The sequence below is a fragment of the Streptopelia decaocto genome (genome assembly GCF_964273445.1).
Source record: "Streptopelia decaocto genome assembly, chromosome: Z".
Classification (NCBI taxonomy): domain Eukaryota; kingdom Metazoa; phylum Chordata; class Aves; order Columbiformes; family Columbidae; genus Streptopelia; species Streptopelia decaocto.
In genome coordinates, this window is record NC_138657.1 from 52,911,816 (window position 1) to 52,932,058 (window position 20,243).

The following is a 20,243-nucleotide window of genomic DNA, read 5'->3' on the forward strand; positions in this document are numbered from 1 at the left end:
CAGATGATGTTGAAATGTGTAACACAAATTGTCAGAATCTTTCGAACAGCCCATTCAGTATCTGTCCACAGAAATATGTCCTTGGTTCTGTTCGCCTATATTTTATGAAGCAAAAGCAATGTCCAGAGCTTGGAAAAGTGAAGTGACAAGCTCTACAAGTCTTCAGGCTTAAAATATGAAATTATCTAGGACAAGGTTTTATTTATTTCTCTGTGAGAACTCTTTTTGTAAAGCCACATATTTAGAAATAGAAAGGACTCCGTAATGTTGTCTCCAGTAGTAAACAGAACACAATGCCAAAGCCTGTTCTCAGACTTGGGAGTTACATCTTCTATACTGAGAGTCAGGACAAAAAAAAGTACTTTCGCAAGCAATTATTGGGCATAGCTCAGGCTCAGCATGAGTGTGGACCATTCTCAGTGCACACTTGTGTTTGTACCACCTGTTCTAAGTGGAGGAAAACTTAATAGATTGCAGGCAGGCTGTTCTGTGCCAGCTGGCTTCAGTGCCAGCAAACATCCCCTGAAGCAATTAATTAATTAGTTCAGATACAGTCTGTTCCATCACCAGTAATTATCTGAAAGTTAGAAAATGTTTGATTCTTAGCATCCAGGAAATACTGTTATTAGAACATACTGTCTGTAGGGACATGTTGCTTAGCATCTGTTTTTAAAGTCTTGCAAATCTCCATCATTCTAAAACTATGTAATCATTACAAAGGAAAAACAACATTAAGATCTCTGTCTTGAAAAATCCTTACTGGTCAGGTTTGTGGTATGTGGTCTTTTGTTTGCTTGTTGTTGTTGTTTTTGGTTGGTCGGGTTTTTTTGTGGGTGGTTTTTGTTTGTTTGGTTTTGGTGTTGTTGTTTTTGGTGTTGTTGTTTGGGGTCGGTTTGTTTGTTTTTTTACCACAGCTTTGATGGAATACCACGAGTAACTTGGGAGGCAGCAGGAAAGGAATGAGCGTGGTGCTGGGTGGCCATGCAGTCTGAGCACCCTGACACCACCTTCCTGCCACAAATGAACCCTTGCTGCCAGCACTGGAAACTGTCATTTGAGGTATGCTTGTAGCAGCAGGTGTGTTAACTGGAACAACTGGAAGGGAAGAATTGCCCTAGGTTTTCAAGTATTGTACACTAGGTCCATTCAATGAGGCTCAGGCATTTAGAAAAAGATCTAGATTAAACTCCAGATGCCACACTCAAAGAAACTCTCAAGTATCACCCTATCAACATACAAGCTTGTCCAATTGTAATTGTAGATAGTGAGCAAAAAGCAAACCTAAGCATATGAACATTTTAAGGCATAATTTGGTAGAGAAGTTAACAAACAACATAGAATTATACTGACTGTAATCTGAAGTCCTCTCTCCCCCATTACAATCATTTTTCTTAAGATCAAAAATTTCCTATCTTACTAAAACATTCATTCTTGTGAAAACACAACTCTTATGAGCACATCTTAACTGTCTACAGATTTTTCCAATTAAAACACTACATATACAGCAGTACTACGACTGTTGAATCCACAAAAATTAATTAGATTTTCCACTTACTCTTTGTATGTTCCTGTTTCAGGATCTTCAGCCATAACATCATGCAGCCCTTCCACTGAAATGTTGATGATACCACAAAATTTATCTTGGATAACACTGAAAAAGAACAAAATTTATCTTGGACAACGCGGCAAAGAACAGGAAAGTGACTTAGCTAAAGGAACTAAACAGGAAATTTGCTCAGTAACTGTAGAGCACATTTACTAAGCAGTATTTTCATTGCTTACTGCTTAGCTGAGCATGCTATTAAGCAGCTAACTCAAATTCTTTTTTTTTTTCATTAAAGGTTTCAAAAATATGCAAGAAACATCATTCTTAAATAGAATAAAACCTCATGTGCCACTGTTGAAAACCTAGACATAATTGCCAATGGAATAAAAGAAAAAATACATTAGCACAGGACTCCAGAACTGAAGTGGGAAGGGCAGGCTCTGGATAGCAGGGAGGTCAGAATACTGGCTTCTATTTCTAACATATACACACATTTTCTCCCACCATTATTCAATGCAAAAATCTACGCACAGACACTTCAGCAAAGGGTAGCTTGTAAAGATGGTACACTCTGTTTCCTCTGTCCAGCCTTACAAGCATTCCTTCACCCTCCTAGGCAGCTGAGTGACTCCCCATGGTGGGTGAAAACCATCTGCACCCAGTTCTGCATGAATGGTGCAGCAGGATCTCTTTGCTGAAACACAGGCCTCTCCTGCCATATGAAAAACTAGGCTATTTCAGACAACTGCAAACAGCTGATTGGTATCACTCAGGACCTTGAAAAGACAAGCACCTTTTGCCAGCACAAGACAAAGGCCAGACTGGATAGCCCCACAACACCTGAAATGACACCAAACACTAAATTTAGATACTTGCTCCTTCCTTGAAAACTGATGTGCCTGTAGGGTGAGGACACAGAAACATGATCTTCCCATGATGGATAAAGTAGGTGCCACCTTGTTAATGGAAAGCAGCTGTGACTGCTGTTTCTGCTGAATTTCCAGCTACTGTGACTGTAGTGTCAGAAATGTGCTATTGTGGGACTTCCATGCATCGACTCCTACTCTGTGAACCACAAGAGCGTGAAGACACACAGCAAGTGAGAAGATGTTCATCTCGGGAAGACTGCAAAAGTTCCAGCTACAGGCAGCAAAGAAACAGAAATGGCCTACCTGGTGACGGTAAACTACAACTCTTGTCCTGGGACTGCCATTGACAGGAGCATTTTATTACTCCCTGTTTGGAATTTCAGGCTTAATCTCCCCCAAAGGAGGCTGCTGCTGTCTAGTGGCATAAGCAGACACATCCCATATTTGTTTAAAGGTACTGAACACTAAGCTCCTGTAGTTTGATCCTTTATGTTTGATCACAGATTAATATATTTCTTAATATGATTTCATTTCTTTATTTCGGATGCAAACTAAAAAACTGGATAAACTGTAGCTCCTTCAACATTAGTTGTTGCATTTGAAAATCTTCTTGTCAGACATAAAACAAAGTTTTACGTATATGACAAAAAGACTTTATATAGCAATGGATGCTTCAGAAGAAAAGCATATCAGGTTAGAATACTAAGCATATAAATATTTCTTCTAAATTTTTTAAGATTATGATTCAGCTCATTATCATTTTGTTTCCAAAGTATTATTTTTGTTCCCTTTTCTATTCAGCTACTGTTGAGTGGCACAATCTGAACTGTATTTTGAAAAATGAAACTTGAAACTCCTAAATTCCACAAAATAAAAATTGACACAATTTTCAGTCTGGCTTATTCTAATTATCATCGTCATACATATGCTTTGAAAGAGACTTTCTCCCTTGCCAGGAAGCTTGCCCATCTCATTCAGAACAGCAAATTATTACATGCTGCGAGGCTGAATCTCTGCGGGGTGCTGCAGACAGCGAGCAAACAGCCCAGCGAGTACACAGCACGGCTGGGAATGCACATGCTGGCTGCCTGGCAGCCCGCAGAACGAGCCCTCGGAGACAGGGCTTCTTCACTTGTCAGTGGTTTCCACCTAGCACACCTCCCATGAAAGCTCTTCCACCTCATTTGTTTTTTTGAAACACATCTCTAGGAAAATGCCATTAGCATGGTTAATATTTTCCAACATGAGAAAGGAAACAGCTGTCCTCAGATTCATGTCAACAGAGCACAAGGGGCATTCAACCAAGAGCAGATGCAAACACTTTGCACCCTGGAGAAATAAATTGTGCCCATATGTCTGCACTGTTTAATTAATAGTATAGGTTGCTGCCTATTACGTGGTAGTTTTATTTCTTCCTTCCAAGCTGCATGAACAATCCCTAACTATCACAGAAATTCTATATTGGGAGGGGAGTGAAAAAAGTGTTTGACCCAATGAAGGCTTAGCCTTTTCATCAGCTGCAGGGCTAATTATGGTCAACCTATTCAGTGAGGTTACTTTAACATGTAAATAAATACTGTAGGCATAGTGCTCATTCAATTTATGAGATTTTTCCAAGCTTGCAGATTGACAGGAAGAGCACACAGGGAGGCCCATTTCAGTAACCTGTGTTTCCAAGGATTTTTAATATTTCCAGAAGAAACTGAGGATACTGGTTGAAGACCCAAAATACTGTTCTTGACAGTTAGCTCTCAAGCACATAGAGAAATCATTCATTTCTTTATGTGGAGAGGACATTTTAACTTTTTACTTTACAGCATAAATGAGGAATGTTGTTTTATTTCTTTCTTCAGTGAAAGACTGAAAATTCATAGTAATGTTTCTTTTGAGGAAAGCAAAGCTAAAGAATGTAGAAGACCTTTCAAAATGGGTTAACTGCTGCCTGCATATTTCAGTATAGGTAATACCTTCTCCTTCCCCCCCGCCTTTAAATGGGACATGAAGTTTCCTCCTACTGAAGACTCACTGAATTGTTTACCAAGTATGGAATGATTAAACAATGCAACTATTTTTAGAATACAAGACATGTGCTGGTGAAATATAGAGACAACATAGGCTCATTGTACTTTGAAAAAAAGTACCTCAGTTGAAGTTCAATGGTAATACAGAATGCATCAGGCCCTATTTTCATAGAAGAATAAAAGAACAATGCAAATCAACATAATACCTTTTTAAAGAGACTAGAATTAGTCTGCTTGTTTAAAAGAAATACATTTCAAAATCATATAGCAGATTCAGTAAAGACAGGGACGCTGTATTTAGAGCAACTTCCAAAACAGAAAATTAACACTGTCCATACTAAAATCTCAACTTGGAACAAAGACATCATTTGAGCAGTTCCCCCCTTGAACTGCACATAATCCAGATCAGCAATAGAACAAACAACAGCATCAAATTATAACTGGTTCTATACCTACTCAGTTTCCATAAGTTCTCCAGATAAAACCTCATTTGTTTATGAAGCAAAAATAAGCAAAAGACAGGCCCAGACTTAGCAGATTATAACATCTATAATCTTGTCTGGATCTAAAATACCCAAGAACTCAAAGATCCAATTAACACATTGCCTTCTCTCTCTCTTTTTTTTTTTTTTTTTCCCCCAGAAATAACCTTTTATGCTGCCTGTAAATAAAATTCACCTTGCCTACAACAAAAAAAAAATTTATCATTTATGGCAGTTTGTACATAAACTCACATCTTTTATTTCAAAGATCGTATAATTTGTCAGATAAAAGAATGAAGGCTTTGCAAAGGAGAAAACAGACATCTATTCTGAAAAAGATAATATTCATTTTTTCTCATTATGTCTATCATTTCTAATACACTCAGGTATCTAGTCAACATTTTTATTATCCTGAGGTCTTATGCAAAATTTCAGAATTTGGATTTCAATTACATAGATAGCCACTGTAAATAAAGCTTTTGCATCAGCTTAATAAAACTTACAACAAATTTTAAATCAAATGGTTCCCATGTCTGCTATGCATCTTCCTCAGCCTATGAGAAATGGAGGAAAAATCCTGCATGGGAAAACACACTTTTTTAGAGATTAAAGGGACGAGGATAAAATCTCTTCTGCTTTTCTACATTCATCAGGATGAAGCAGTAAACACCAAAAGAAGGGAAAAGCTTCGTTTCCTATCTTTCCTAGTGTTCAGTAGATTTGAGAAAAATTCTTTATTTTTATCTCATTAGCCAAGGAAAGAGGTAGAGTGGGGCAAATGGAGATTATTTTGCACTTCTGCAAGCAATGTAAACAATTCTTCTGCACACATCCCCCACTTCAGGAGCTGCACAGTGCTAAGGAGCTCCTAAAACAGTAACGTATCAGCCAAGACATTTCCCATGGAATTCTATAGCTGACCATGAACTTGATTATCATAAAGTGCTATTTTGCCTCATGAGAGCAGACACAACCAAGTCTTCTAATGTATTCTCTAATGATTTTTACATTTAGACGTATGAACCACATGTGTACATGAAAGGATCTGTTTCCTAGTGTGAATATTTAAACACAAAAGCTAGTGAACTCAAAAGAAAGGCATTTCCCCCACAACTGCATGATGAATCTCCCAATTCCTTGTTAGTCTAATCCAAATTGTTGACAAACTGAATATCAGGGGATGACTCTGCACCAAGGGACGGTTTCCACCTGCTCCAATACTTGCTTGCAAAAGCAGCTCTGACACCATTGGTTTCCTTTCACGCTCCATCACCACAGATGGTGAGACTCACACCTGGCAAACAACTGCAGCTTGTCTGTGGAAAGGACATACTTTCAGAAGGAACCTCTCCTGCTCTTCTGTAGAGAGCAGCTGTGGAAATTGAAGCCTAAAACAGAGCAGTCCCTGACAGACTTCTTTGAGAACTAGTGTTTTTTATTTTTCTGCCTCAACCTTTGCCTACTCCCAAGAATCTTCTCTAGCAAAGGCACATAAACATTTCTATAAATGAAAACTTAACTAGTTTCCATTGAATTTTAAGTCCGTATTTCTGAAGACATCCATTTAAAACTGAAAATTTAGAAATACAGCACATAAAACTGCAGAACCTATTAATGCACTGATTGTGCAGCTGTTATTAAATAAAAAAAATTAGCACTTATCACGAGTAATTACATAGGAGAGGCAGAAAGGAACTGAAATGGGTTGAAGAGGAAGAGACTGTAATGGATCAGCTACCTAAAAAAATCATGAAGCATGAATTAGACTCAACATTTTCCCTCCTTAAAAACATTACCCATTACATTTAACATCTGATTTACAACTAGAAAGTTATTAAAAAAGTTTTGACTCAAGCAATCCAAAATAGTCTAAGCTTTTGTTCAAGTAGCTGAATTAAGTGTTCCATTGAATAAAAGTATCTGACCTATTATACAGTAAATTACAGTAAAATATATTGCGATATAGTAAATTGATATTTCATTTCATTCAGCAGAGACAGATAGCAGGCAACAGAGGCACACTTGCATATTCCCACCCACACTGTGCAGTGAAGGTCTATACATGTACTGGTAGCAGGTGATAACGTGCCATTCCTGGGAATACACTGCAGATGGACAAACGAGGTGACAGGGAGACTCAACAGCCAGCCACACACATGAGTTACATCAGCGGAAAGCAGGCAGGCTAGAACAAGAATCTTGAGGGCCATTCTGGTTCATCTGTAGAATGCCCTGGTCTCCAGGCTGGATCCTGGAACAGCAAGATACTTCTAGACAAATCAACCCCATCAGGGACAGACTCCGGAAATACTGTCTTCCATTCTTCCTTGAGCAAAACGATCTAGCTGTAAATTGTGTTGCTTATACACTAAGTAGTTGTAGGGCACAGGCTTGTAGAAGACAAGCAGTATCTACAAAAGCAAGTCCCATGCAATTAACTGAAAACTCTACAAGACTGGACTATTTGGAACCTATTTTTGTGACTTTTTCCTAAATTAAGTTTGAATTACTGGAGTAACAACAACAATCTCAGAAATTCAGTTTGGAAACAAAGCTACAACACACTAGACATAGCCTGACAACAACATAAACTGATCATCAATATTTAAAATAGAAATATAAAGTAAAAAAATTGCAAACTCTATAGTAAAATAATATCCATCTTTTGAAGATTAAGCTTAAAATTAGGTCTCCACTAAGAAAATGCACTTTGACCTGACACTTCGAATATACGCTACAAATATGCACATATCTTCAGTAAATAATGTAGCATTATGTATTTAAAGTGTAGTTTATTTCTTCAGTTTATACCTCTTCTCCAGCCAAAAACTACCTCAAACTGTTACTATATAGATAACATAATATCCTTTATTGACAATAATTAACCAGCTCTATTACATTAGGCATAATAAACTTAGTCACTTGTTCAATCCAACAGAAATTTAGTTTCTCTATTAATGCCAGCTTCAGGTATTATCATAAAATGATACACATACACAGTTACAAAAAATTCACTTTAATATGTTCATTACACAGACTGAATACACAACTTTGTATATTAAAATATGCCATAGGTATGAATAAAATTTTAATCATTTAATTTTTTTTCCTCAAGACTTTGAATATGCTAAGTGTAAATATGCCTTTTTTTTTCCCACTGTGATGGTTAATAGAGGCAGAGTAGAAAATGCATTACAATAAATAAATAAAGCATTATTTTTTCTCACTCCTCCAGATTTTTTAGCTTCATGGTCCTGCTAAAAACTGATATTTTTGTTGCTTCAAGCTTCAAATTAGCTATGGAATTTCTATAGAAACTTATACCATCAAGTATTGCGAAATGAAAAGAAATATATATGTACTTTATATAGCACATGTACTTGAGTTATAGGTCAAAGATTCCTACAACAGGGACAGAGGATAATGTAACTATCCACATCAGATTTAAATGACATCTGATAAAAACCAATACATTTCAAAACATTCACAAAGCAAATGACGATGACAAACCCAAATTATATCAATTTTCACAATTCTATCAATCCGTTAATTTTCATCAGTGCAGGCACTTTTAGGAAATTGAGTTCTTGATTTCTTGACATTTCAGATACCAGTAAAGTTAACATCAAATCAAATCAGATAAATTACAATGATGAATGTTCAAACAATATGACCTGTGCCTGACTTTCAGATGGTGTTCGCTTGAGCAGCCTGATTTGATCCAGTTCTGAATGCCCCACTGCATTCCGAGTTAGAGACTGCACTGGGCCAGTGATGTTGTACCTGCCAGGCTGATAAAAACCATAATATTCTATGCTCTTTTCCCCTGAGTTTTCCAGCACCTTTAGTTTCTGCCTAAACTGAATAATTTTGCAGGTTAAGAACAGGATCACTGTACAAGCCAGAATGAAAAAGGCTAGTAAAATGTCAAAAGCCTGACTCAACTTTTCAACCTGTTGTGTACAAAGCAGGGGTGTTTCTAACGATACAAGAGAAGCATCTGTTGGATACAAACCTTTTCCTTCTACCATTCTGTTAACAGGTATAGTCTGTGCTGGTATTTGCACTGGTAATGTTCGTAATACTGTAGTTGTCTGTGATGGAATTTCAGCAGCATTTTCTTCATAGGGAAACGGGTTAGCAGATGTAGCTGTAGTTCCTTCCCAGAAAGCAACATATTTAGTTTCTGCATTGGCAAGCTGTTGCGACTGTTCAAATGTGTTGTGCCTGTTTCCCTTATGCCATGCCATCAGCAAAGTGGTGGGGTTGTGACGGACACCTACGGATGCCAGACTCTGGGCTGTTTCTGGGCTGGGAGTCGGGCTACTGCAGTTTGCAAACTGAGCCCACTTAATGTAATGCAAAGGTCTGCCACGCATACGTGGGGGATTCTGACAATGAATTTTTACAGAAATAGGAGACGATGCTAGCCAATTAAGTAAACCAAGCATTTTGCAGCTGCAGTTCCAAGGATTATAATTTACCTGTAGATGAGTTAAAGACACTAAGGGCTTGAGTACTTCAGGTTGTAACTCTGTAATATTATTGAATGCTAGACTGAGTATTTTAAGTGACTGTCCCACTTTTTCAAAGGTACCATTGCCGATACTTGTTATTTTATTTCTGTCTAACTGCAGATACATTAAATTGTTCAATAATGTAAAAGTGCTGGAATTTATATTTTCTAAATCATTGTAACTTAAGATTAACTGGCTAAGGTGGTTTAATCCAAAAAATCCATTTACTGCAATACATTTAAGCTTTATGCTTTTTAAAGACAGATATCGAAGCTTGCTAAGTCCTTTAAATGCAAAAGGATGTATTGAACCAATGGGATTGTGAGACAAAGAAAGTCTTTCAAGATTTTTGAGCTTTCCAATAGCATTTGATGGCACAAGTGTTAAGTTGTTACCTTCAAGGAACAAATATGCAAGGTTTTCAAGATGATGAAATGCTGAATCTGATATCCGTGAAATCCTATTATTGGCTAGGTTAAGTGTTCGGAGATTTCTCATTCCCAAGAAAGTGCCACTTCCAAGGATACTGAGACGATTTCTTTGAAGTGTTAAATATCTAACAGAAAGGAGATCACTAAACAATCCTCTGGGAACAAAAGCTATTTGATTATTCTGAAGGTATAAACAATGAAGATTGGAAAGACCTTCAAAGATTCCTGGATCCAGGCGTTTAATATTATTGTTATTTAGATGCAAGTAGCAGAGTTTGGGGAGTTCCAGAAAAGCTTTTGGATGCACATAAGAAATACTGGAATTATCCATATAGAGTGCAACAAGCTTCTGCAGGCCTCTCAGTTCATTTGGAGTGACAAGCGATACATTATTCTCACTGAGGTACACAAGAATTGTCAAGTTCCACGGGATGCTTGAAAGCCCTAAATTACGACAGCTAACTTGTCTCCCTGTGCAGAGCTGGCAAGCAGCTGGACAGCCAAGAGCCTCCTTCTGGAGCAGCAACAAAAGAAAACAACTAAGGACATACAGGAATGCTCCCAGGCAGGGTGGAGAACTTTGCAGACCACACATATCCCTGTCTTTGGCCTTCTCAATCATCTCTGACTTTGCTAGTAGAGATAAAAAGAAGTTTATAAATATTATTAATGTGGAAGTTTAAAGATTCTATGCGTACATTCCTTAAAATATAAGCGTAACTTTCAAGAGCGGTATTTTCTATATTCTCCTTTAATGCCAAATAAGTAGTTTAAAAATAAAAGCTTAGTAAGTATAAGTTTGAACTACACTGAAAAAAATTTCAAAGTAAACGAAGAATGAAACAATGTACTGCCAGCCTAGTCAGAAAATATTTAATTGGTTGCAGCATAAAGGCAACTAAGCTGCCAAAATAATGGCTTCTAGTAAATTCAAAATACAGCTTATTAACTATTTTTTATAGTTAACAAGAACTAGGAAATTTTTCAATAGCATTCAAGTAGAAATGCTAACTGGAAACAAGTTTCCTTTCACTGGCAGCTCACTTATAATTTGAATTTTACTTTTATAATGCTGAGTTACATGAAAAATAAATAAAAACAATTCCTTACCCCAAATCTGAAGTTCATTATTTCTTTTATTTTCCTGGTTTGCAGCTCATTGGACTTAGTTAAAAGCTGACCAACCGTACTCATCTGTGAAAGCTTTTTGAAGGCAATCTTGTCGCGTACTAGAGCTCTTACATTTTGCCCTAGGATTTGCAACTGTTTGCTCAGGAAACTAAGAAAGAAGTGGTTAAAGTCAGGTTGCCATGGATACAGGAAACCCTGGGACAGGAAGCCATTTTATCTGTGCTTCAGAAGTATTGTTGGAAAGGAAATCTGAATGATTTGTTTCTAGAAAACTACAAACTATCTTAGTTTGTAACTGTTGCTGGTTTGGCTTTTTACTGTTTTCAACTAGCAGAGCTGAAATTAGTTTTAGCTAAATTAGGTATTACTTTCAGATTAAAGCGCATGCACTTCTAAGAGTACTGCTGTGCTATTTTTAATCCTTTATCTACCATCCGGAATCTGAGATGTTTTATTAGATCAACAGCAACACTTACACTGTTCCATCTCTCTGCAGAGTCAAACTGCGGCCACCGTGAACACACGCACACACTCACACACACACACACTCCAGCAGAGAGGGAGAGGAGGGAGGCTGGGATGGCAGAGCCCAGGAAACCTCAGATACGAGAACCGCACAATGTGGTATTAAAACTGCTCTGTATTCCTTATACTGCAGACTTGATCCACGCTTTTTAAGTCCTTCTTTAGGCCACTTTTTTTAAAGCAAATTTATCCACAGAGGACTATGTACATTCTGACAGCCACACCTTTGGTGCACGACTCTCATTTCCTGCAGGGCTCCTTGTGTCTCCCCTCATCCTTAGTTTACCTATCACAGGGAACAAACACCTGCAAAGTTCAGCCGTATCATCAAAGGGGGAAAAAGGAAACAACAAAACAAGGTGGTAAATTAAAGATTAAGCCTACAAATAACAATGTAACTATAAAAATCACAATTTATACTGTAAAGCACCATTCTGCTCTGCAAAACGAAGCTGACAAAGCCCATCAGTGCAGTGACAATTGGGAAGGATGGAAGGGCACCTGGCACAGACAGCAAGAAGATCAAAATATCTTCAAAGCAAGATCAAAAGCTCTGTAGCTTCCTCACAAGTAGAGGAGGGGGAGCAGGCGCTGATCTCTTCTCTCTGTTGACCAACAACACTCGAGGGAACGTCAGGAAGATGTGTCAGGGAAGGTTTAGGTTGGACATTAGGAAAAGGTTCTTCCTCCAGAGAGTGGTGGAGCACTGGAACAGGCTCCCCAGGGAGGTGTCACAGCCCCAAGCCTGACAGTGTTAAAGACTGGACAACGCCCTCAGACACATGGTATGAACTGTGGGTTTGACCTGTACAGGGACAGGAGTTGGGCTCGATGATCCTTGTGGGTCCCTTCCAACTCAGGACATTCTACAATCCGTTGCCAAAGCCAAGGAAGAGGCACAACAGCAGAAGAATCAAGTAATTTCAGCCATAATGATCTCATACAGAAAGCAGAAGTTCATGTAAGGGGCGAAATATCACCCAAATATCTTTGTCTACCATAATACACGCTGAAATGCACGACTCACATGAGCAAAGGAAGCAGAATAGACATGGCCATGCTTCTGAGAGCCCTTCTTCCAAATTCTGCCAAAAGAAACTTGTATTTCTGAAGTTTTTATAAAAAATGGTTTTGAACATTTCTTTTTTCATTTGGAATCTGTAAAACACCCAATAGTCCTTCAATTTTCCAACTTGAGCTAGTTAAAATTAACTAGATGGAGGGGAATTTTTTTTAATTTTGGTTTTTCTTTTTTAAACACAGACAAAAAATTAATGACCTTCATTTCTATCAGAGTCGATACCTCTCACAATATCTAAAGTAAGAAATCAGCAGGACCAGGGAAATTGGTCCATGAGCCACTTCAGACAAATCCTGCATCAGTTACAAGCCAGAATAAGAACTGCATTTGGTTCTTTTTTTTTGAGACCATTAAACCAATAGGAAAACTAACTGTTCTTTAGACATAACTATTTAGTTTCACGTTTTAGTTTTTCATATTATTTAACATAATGGTTGATATAAAGGAATGTAAAATAAAATACATGAGATGTAATTTCCTTAAAGGAAAACACTTGAACAGTTCTCAGGATGACTAGGGAAGTATCCTGCATATGGGGGATAGAACAGTAAGAGTAATTAAAAAATATTATCTAGGTCATACGCAGGCAGGTGAGTGGAAGAACAAAGATTAACAAAAATGAAGAATTACTTCAAACAAGAAATTATCTCTTGGCTAAGCTGTAACACCTATAGGCTATTTATGCCAATATTTACTTGGCTAAAGAAAACATTAAAAATTATTTATTTCAAGATGTGCTGTGTGAACCAACCCCATAGGGCTCAAAGAAGCAAGTCCCAATCTAAAAAAAAGTTTTAAGAGACAATTGTTAATAGGTCTACCTTCTTGCAAAATGCCAAAATTAACACATTTAGAAAGACTGAAGGTCCATGAGATATCAGACAGCATGGGAATTTAGAGAAACCAATATAGTGGCCAGATAAACAAAAGCTGGTTCCTAGCAAGTTGTTTCTATGTATCTTATATGGCTTTAGATTCTTCACTATTCACTGCAATATTTAGTGAACTGTTCAAACTATAAAAACAATAAGAAATATACTCAATATGAATGCATTTGAAAGTCAAAGCAGTTTCCCAAATTTCAAACAGAATAACTAATTGGCCTTCTAGAAATTGATCCAAAACTAAATCAAATTGTACAGTTTTCAGCAGCTATTGCCTGCTATTTTATGGGACAGGATGGGTGTGCTCTTGGCATTAGTAACAGATAGCTTCTAAAAATTTTACAAAAAGAGAAAACATACAATTAGTCTGTTTCCTGAAAACTACTACAGACAATACCCATATGGAAAATACAAAAGCTATTTCTTCCTTAAAAATGCAAACATTCTTTATGCTAGATATTTCCTTTATCTTGAGATCTGATGTTTTGTTTTAAACCCTCCCTTTCTCATTAAATTGTCTGAATATGAAATGTTGATTTATAAGAAAATACTTAATTGTAGGAGTTCTCGCAGTGATATTGGTTGTGCTGTTAACCACTTCTTGTCACCAAGTATCTCAGCTACTCTAAGGCAGTCTCAAAATTCACAGAGCATAGGACCAGAGAGAGAAGTAGGTGTACCAAATAGCTCAGAACAAACTCAAGTGGAAAATCAGCTACAAATCGGTATTAATTTTGCTTTTAAAGTTTGTTACGATAATGTGATATTTACATATTTTTAATAATATGCTATACTTTAGTCACTGTCCAATAACTAATTCCCAAACAGGGAGACTGCACATTACAAAGGACAAAGGTAAAAAGTTTGAAGAAAGCTGTTTAGTCTGTTTTATCATATTTTGCTGTTTTTTATATTACTAAAACAATCAATTTTAGGGTGGACTATATTTAGTAGAGTTTTAGGCAAGGCTTCTGAATTTTTTTATACAGGCCACAAACTAAAGCAAGATATCAGCAGCAATCAACCTCTTAGCACTGCAGTTTGTTTTCTGCTGCAGAGCAGCTGCATTTAGTGACTAAGTACTTTGCCATCGCTTGGTAAAACTTGTAAACAAGCCTTACGGGTCTCAGGGGAAATGATAATTTGTTCCTGGCCAGTCCATACTAACAATTAGGTGTAGGAGAAAAATTAACAGAGATTGTGAACAAGGGAAGTTTATTGAGTGCATCCTCTTGCCAATGCTATGATGAGACAAACAATTAAGGAAGTCATGGTACTATATATAACACTCTGAACGATGCAGACTCTGATATTCAGACTAAGACCAAAGCCACATTTTTCACTCATATCATTAGAACTGCACTGCTACCTGTCAGGCAAACTAAACAAATATAAGGCCAAACATGGATGACAACTGCAAAGTCATAATTCAAAGAGCTCCTTTTAATACTAATAGTCTATTAAATATGTCTGTGAGCACACTTTTGAATAGAGGAACGAAAAAAAGGAGGGGAAGACGGGCCTTCAGAGTATCACCTCTATAAGGGTGGATATGCAAATTAGTTATGTACCAAATTCTGACTTCATAAACAAGGATGTAACTCTCTCTGAAGGAGAATATAACATTTTATTAGGCATTTTCTTGCCATTTCCTAATATTATATATAGACAGCTTCTTCAACGGAAAATTAAATTTCTAACAAAGTAACTGAAACAAATGACACAGGCAAATCTTCTGTAATAACCTAATGAAGATTTATAATAGCATACTGTAAGTACTTACATTCACAGAATGCCAATTATCTAATTGACAGAACCCATACTGGCTGACATATCAGATTTGATATACAGTGAGAAAAAACAGACATTCATTTATAACTATTAGAAATGAGCAGAGCAACCTGCAGAACCTCTTGGGCTCCTAACCTTTTCCTCAAAATAAATTCCTCAGACAAACACATTTGAATTAAAGTGGAAAAAATAACACTGGCATCTTGAAATACTACTCATATGCCACAAATCAAAAAGGAAATAGACAAGATCAATTAAAATGCTTTGTGTTTCAAGCTAAGTAGAGTCTCCTCTACTTTGGAGTGGTACCACTCCACACTGGTAGATCCACCAAGAATGAACCCATCCTCAAGCATCAAAATTAGTGGACTGTTTTGGAAAGTGCTGACTTCGAGTAAAAGCAAACTTGGCAACCTTCCATTCAAGAATTATATACGTAGCACCAATAACACTCATCAGCAAAAGGGGAGTGCTAAGCTTTCAACATAGTGTCAAATGCTACTCGTTCTTACAGTTAGGTATCAAAACAAGCTAAGTTAATCACTGACACAATATCTTTCCAAATCCTGTTTGTGTTTCCTATTAGAGACTAAAATATTCATAGAATCATTTTGGTTGGAAGAGATCCTTAAGATCATCAAGTCCACCCATAATGTAAATTGGGCACTAAACCATGTCCCTAAGAACCTCATATACACATCTTTTAAACACCTACAGGGATCGTGACTCCAGCACTTTCGTGACCAGCCTGTTCTGGTGCTTCACAACCCTTTTCATGAAGAAACCTCCCTGGCACAACTTGTGGCCATTTCCTCTTGTCCTGTCAGTTGTTACTTGGGAGAAGAGACCAACACCCTCCACGCTACAACCTCCTTTCAGGTCATTGTAGACAGTGATAAGGTCTCCCCTCAGCCTCCTTTTCTCCAGGCTAAACAAACCCAGCTCCCTCAGCCGCTCCTCATCAGACTTGTGCTCCAGGCCCCTCGCCAGCTTCATCACCTCCTTTGCACTCTCTGCAGCACCTCAATGTCTTTCTTGCAGTGGGGGTCCCAAAACTGAACACAGGATTCAAGGTGGGGCCTCATAAGTGTCGAGTACAGCAGCACAATCACTTCTCTAGTCCTGCTGGCCACACTATTCCTGTCACAAGCCAGGATGATCTTGGCCTTTTTGGCCACTTGGGCACACTGCTGGCTCATGTTCAGCTGGCTGTCCATCAACACCTCCAGATCCCTCTCTGCCAGGCAGCTTTCCAGCCACTCTTCCCCAAGCCTGTAGCGCTGCCTGGGGTTGTTGTGACCCAAGAGCAGGACCCAGCACTTGGCCTTGTTGAATCTCATACAACTGGACTAAGACCATCAATGCAGTCAGTCCAGATCCCTCTGTATGGCCTTCCTACCCTCTCACATATCAACACTCCCAATATTCCTATCACTCTTAAGCAATTTCAGTATTGTTTGTGTTTTACCAAGAGACACAAGTAATGAACAGAGGAATAAAAAAAGAAATCTGCTTTGCTAAATAATCATTAAAAGCTTGCAATATTCCAAAGTAAGCACATTACAAAACACTGTAATGCTGACATTATCAAAGTGACAAAAGTGCAGTAAGCGCGCTGATTATTTCCAGATATATATAGTTACAAGAATGGGAATAGGTACAATTTTAGCTGCTTTGGTCTCATGAAATACAAAGAATGCTGAAGATGTGTGTCTCAAAATGCAGCACCTAAGACAGTGGTGGTGGCCCATGTCCTTTCCACAATGGCCTAAAGAAAAGTTAGGCTGCTGATCCTAACCACGTTCACTAGGCACTATTTTGGGGACCAAGTGCATAACTAATAAAGCCCAACCCAACATCTGCTGTACTGTACTAGAATCATGGAGTAGAATACCAGATTGGAAGGGACCACAAGGATCATCTGGTCCAAACTTTCTTGGCAAAATCACAGTCTAGACTAGGTGGCCCAGCACCAGTACTCTTCAAGCTGTAAGTTCACAAACAAGCCATGACAAATGGCTTGTAGACAAACTGGATTATGACTGAACAAGACCAGGAAATTATGACATCTGTGAATGTATTCATCCAGGTTGTCGTCATATCTCATGTCTCACACCCCAGTTCAGACATTATTCTCTTCCAAACTTCAAGTCCTTTCATATTTTTCAAAAAACCCTCACTGTTCTAGCTATTGTGTGTCTAAGCATACTTCCCTCATGTACTTAGCATGGGGACACTGTTACTCCTTAAGTGTATCCTTACTGCTTAAATCTTGTTACTGGACCCTACTATTATATGCTTCAGTTTAAAGACAAAGGTCTGCATTTTAAGAAGTACCAAGAGCTTTTAATAAATTAATGAAAATGCACATGTAGAGATATGAGCAGCAAACAGGCATTAAGAGCATGAAATGTGGAAAATAATATGCATATATATGTATACATCGGTCAGACACAAAAAATGCTAACGCTGACTGGCCAGAGCCAGGTAGCAAATGCACAAAATTAGGTAGTATTTAGTTTATCCAAAAATCCCAAGTTACACCAGGAAATTACTGCTAGGTGAAAATGTGCTGCAACACACTAATCAGGAAAGAAACTCTTACTGTTCTTTTTTTTTTTTAACACAGACTCTAAAGACTAACACAATATGCAGCTGTCTGTAGGAAGATAAACAGAATGGTGGATTGAAGGACCATATGCATTTAATGATAAAATACAATGGTACTATTGATACTAAAGACATTATTGCATGTATCTCTGGATGATATTGCCTACACAAGCAAGCTATAGTTTGCTAATAAACTGTCACTTTATGACCCACTTAGTCCAACTAACTGGCCTGAGAACCACTGTGAACTATGAGTGCTCTAGAGTGGTTCCCATCTTATCTATTCTAAAATCCTTCACTTGTGACACTGTCAGAGGCACAATATATGAAACAGGAAATTGTTTCTGCCATACTGGTTTTAAATGAGTAATAATAGAAGCTTTAGCTTCCCATAAAAATGAGAAAGTCCCAAGTCCACATACATACGGCTATAAACACGAGCCCTAACTAGAAAAGTACCTAAAAGCAATGAAATAATACTATACAGTTTGAAGGGAGAATACAAAAGGTCACTCCTTAATACTTTCCCCAACATTTTATCCATAAAGCAACTCAGAGGGAAAAATGTATCTTTTTCTATTCCCTCTCTTTCTAAAATAACTTGATGCTCTTGGGACAGCTCCAGCTGTAGGTTAGAGGAAACAACTGGCAAAAAGAGCAAAGTCCTCAGGAAGTGCAAGACACAGTGCAGATGACTGTTTTCCCTACAGCAGAATCTTGAAAATCTGAGCTTGCTACTGGTACCACCCTGACCATTTTACAGGAGCAAGCTGAGGGTAGAACGGCACTCTCAGCTTGGCCTTCCCAAGTGAATCTATCTCATAGCCATTCTCAGGAAACAAAATTCTGTTCTTTCTCTACAGCTGAGAAATCTTGAACAGGCTGTGGATGTCCAAAATAATATCTAATCAGGAAACTTGTTAGTGAGGTACTCCAACAGGAAAAATTACTTAAGCTTTTCTTGAAAACATTGTATACACGGGTCAAAATATTTTGTTTAAATACTGTATTATACTTAAAACATATTTTCTTAAACTTTGCAAATGGACTTGCACAAGAAGACTGCTTTTGAAAAATTTGATTTTTAACACAAACTTCATATGGGAGATGCAGCAAGTATATACAATATAATCCCTATAAAACTGGAAAAACAGAGTGACTCACATTGTTCCGTAGCAGAAGGAAAAATCACTTGACAGAATCGGCTTCACACATTCTGTCTGAAGGTATGTTTGGCCCTGGCAATCTATCAGTTGTATAGCAAAATTTTCATAACTTTGACATAAATACGTCCACTAAAGAGAGGCTTCTTTATTTGAGAAGCAGCTTTCTTAAATGATTTAAGTATATGAAAAATAAAGCTGTAATTTGCAGCAGCTTTTATTATGTTAAGGACTGCCAGAAATATTTGGCTCTTACAGCAGGAAATTGGAGCAGCTGAAGGTAGTTCAAAATAACACAGTTATCTAAAGCAATTTCTATTTTCCTTCCTCTCTTTAAAAGAAACTTCACAGGAAGACAGACATGTAGCTCAGCACCTTAAATTTTAGACAACACCTCTTTGAGAACATTTCAAATATATTCATAAGTAATATAACATTGTTACATTTACTGAAAAAGAAAAAACAAATGCTTTTTCATAAAGAAGCTGCTTGGTTCACCTTTGGCTAGGTGTTTCTCTTGATGATCTGGGACAATAAAGGAAAGCTTCTGTGTACATCAAAAACAATGAAGCCTCTTTAAGTTTTACATGTAATAGCTCCCTGATTTTTTAGGTAGCCACTACATTATCTACAGCTTTACAGACACTAACTTAGATTTAGGATTTGTCAGTAGAATCTAAACTCCCATTAGATAATACTTGAGCCTTTTCAGGAAATCAGACTGATTTTCCAGCAGACTAAACAAACTCATGCAGTCTTGTCTTCCTGACTTTCAAACAGACAAGAATAATCTGAAGGTAAGTATGGACTGAACTCTCACCAAAACATGTTATACATGAATTCTAGCAGTGACAATTTAAAAGTCAGTGTAACACTATTCATTTTTTTCATTAAAATATTTAATTTTGTATGTTTATTGAGCAAAGAAGATGGCTAGAGAAAGAACAGTAAAAACTGCTTGCTATAGAAATCTACAGTGCAAAAACTGTTTCAGTCTTTCACAGCAATTATTCCGTTTAATATCATAAAGGGGAAAACCAGGATTAAAGTTCAGATCTACCCACAACATGAAAGAAAACTGAAACTTTCTTCCCTGGAAAGGACACCAAGCCAACTAAAGCAACTACTTAAGTCACCGATGAGAGAAGCAGCTAGCTCAATATTAACATGAGAATGAACAATAAAATATGCA

At 37.5% G+C, this 20,243-nt stretch overlaps 2 protein-coding genes across 2 annotated transcripts in view; both read right to left on the bottom strand.

The window, feature by feature from the left end:
* IPO11 (importin 11) overlaps nt 1-20,243 on the bottom strand; it is an 84,968-nt gene that overhangs the window by 10,469 nt on the left and 54,256 nt on the right. Inside the window, exon 30 of the mRNA XM_082075779.1 lies at nt 1,556-1,651. Within this exon, the coding sequence (XP_081931905.1) occupies nt 1,556-1,651 (96 nt within the window). The remainder of the gene's footprint in view (nt 1-1,555; nt 1,652-20,243) is intronic.
* Nucleotides 7,467-11,289, bottom strand: LRRC70 (leucine rich repeat containing 70). The gene is made up of 2 exons (XM_082075780.1): nt 10,977-11,289; nt 7,467-10,499 (listed from the first exon to the last, which is right to left on the bottom strand). Exon 2 carries the CDS (start codon nt 10,486-10,488, stop codon nt 8,563-8,565), a length of 1,926 nt encoding a protein of 641 aa, XP_081931906.1. The 5' UTR covers nt 10,489-10,499; nt 10,977-11,289; the 3' UTR covers nt 7,467-8,562.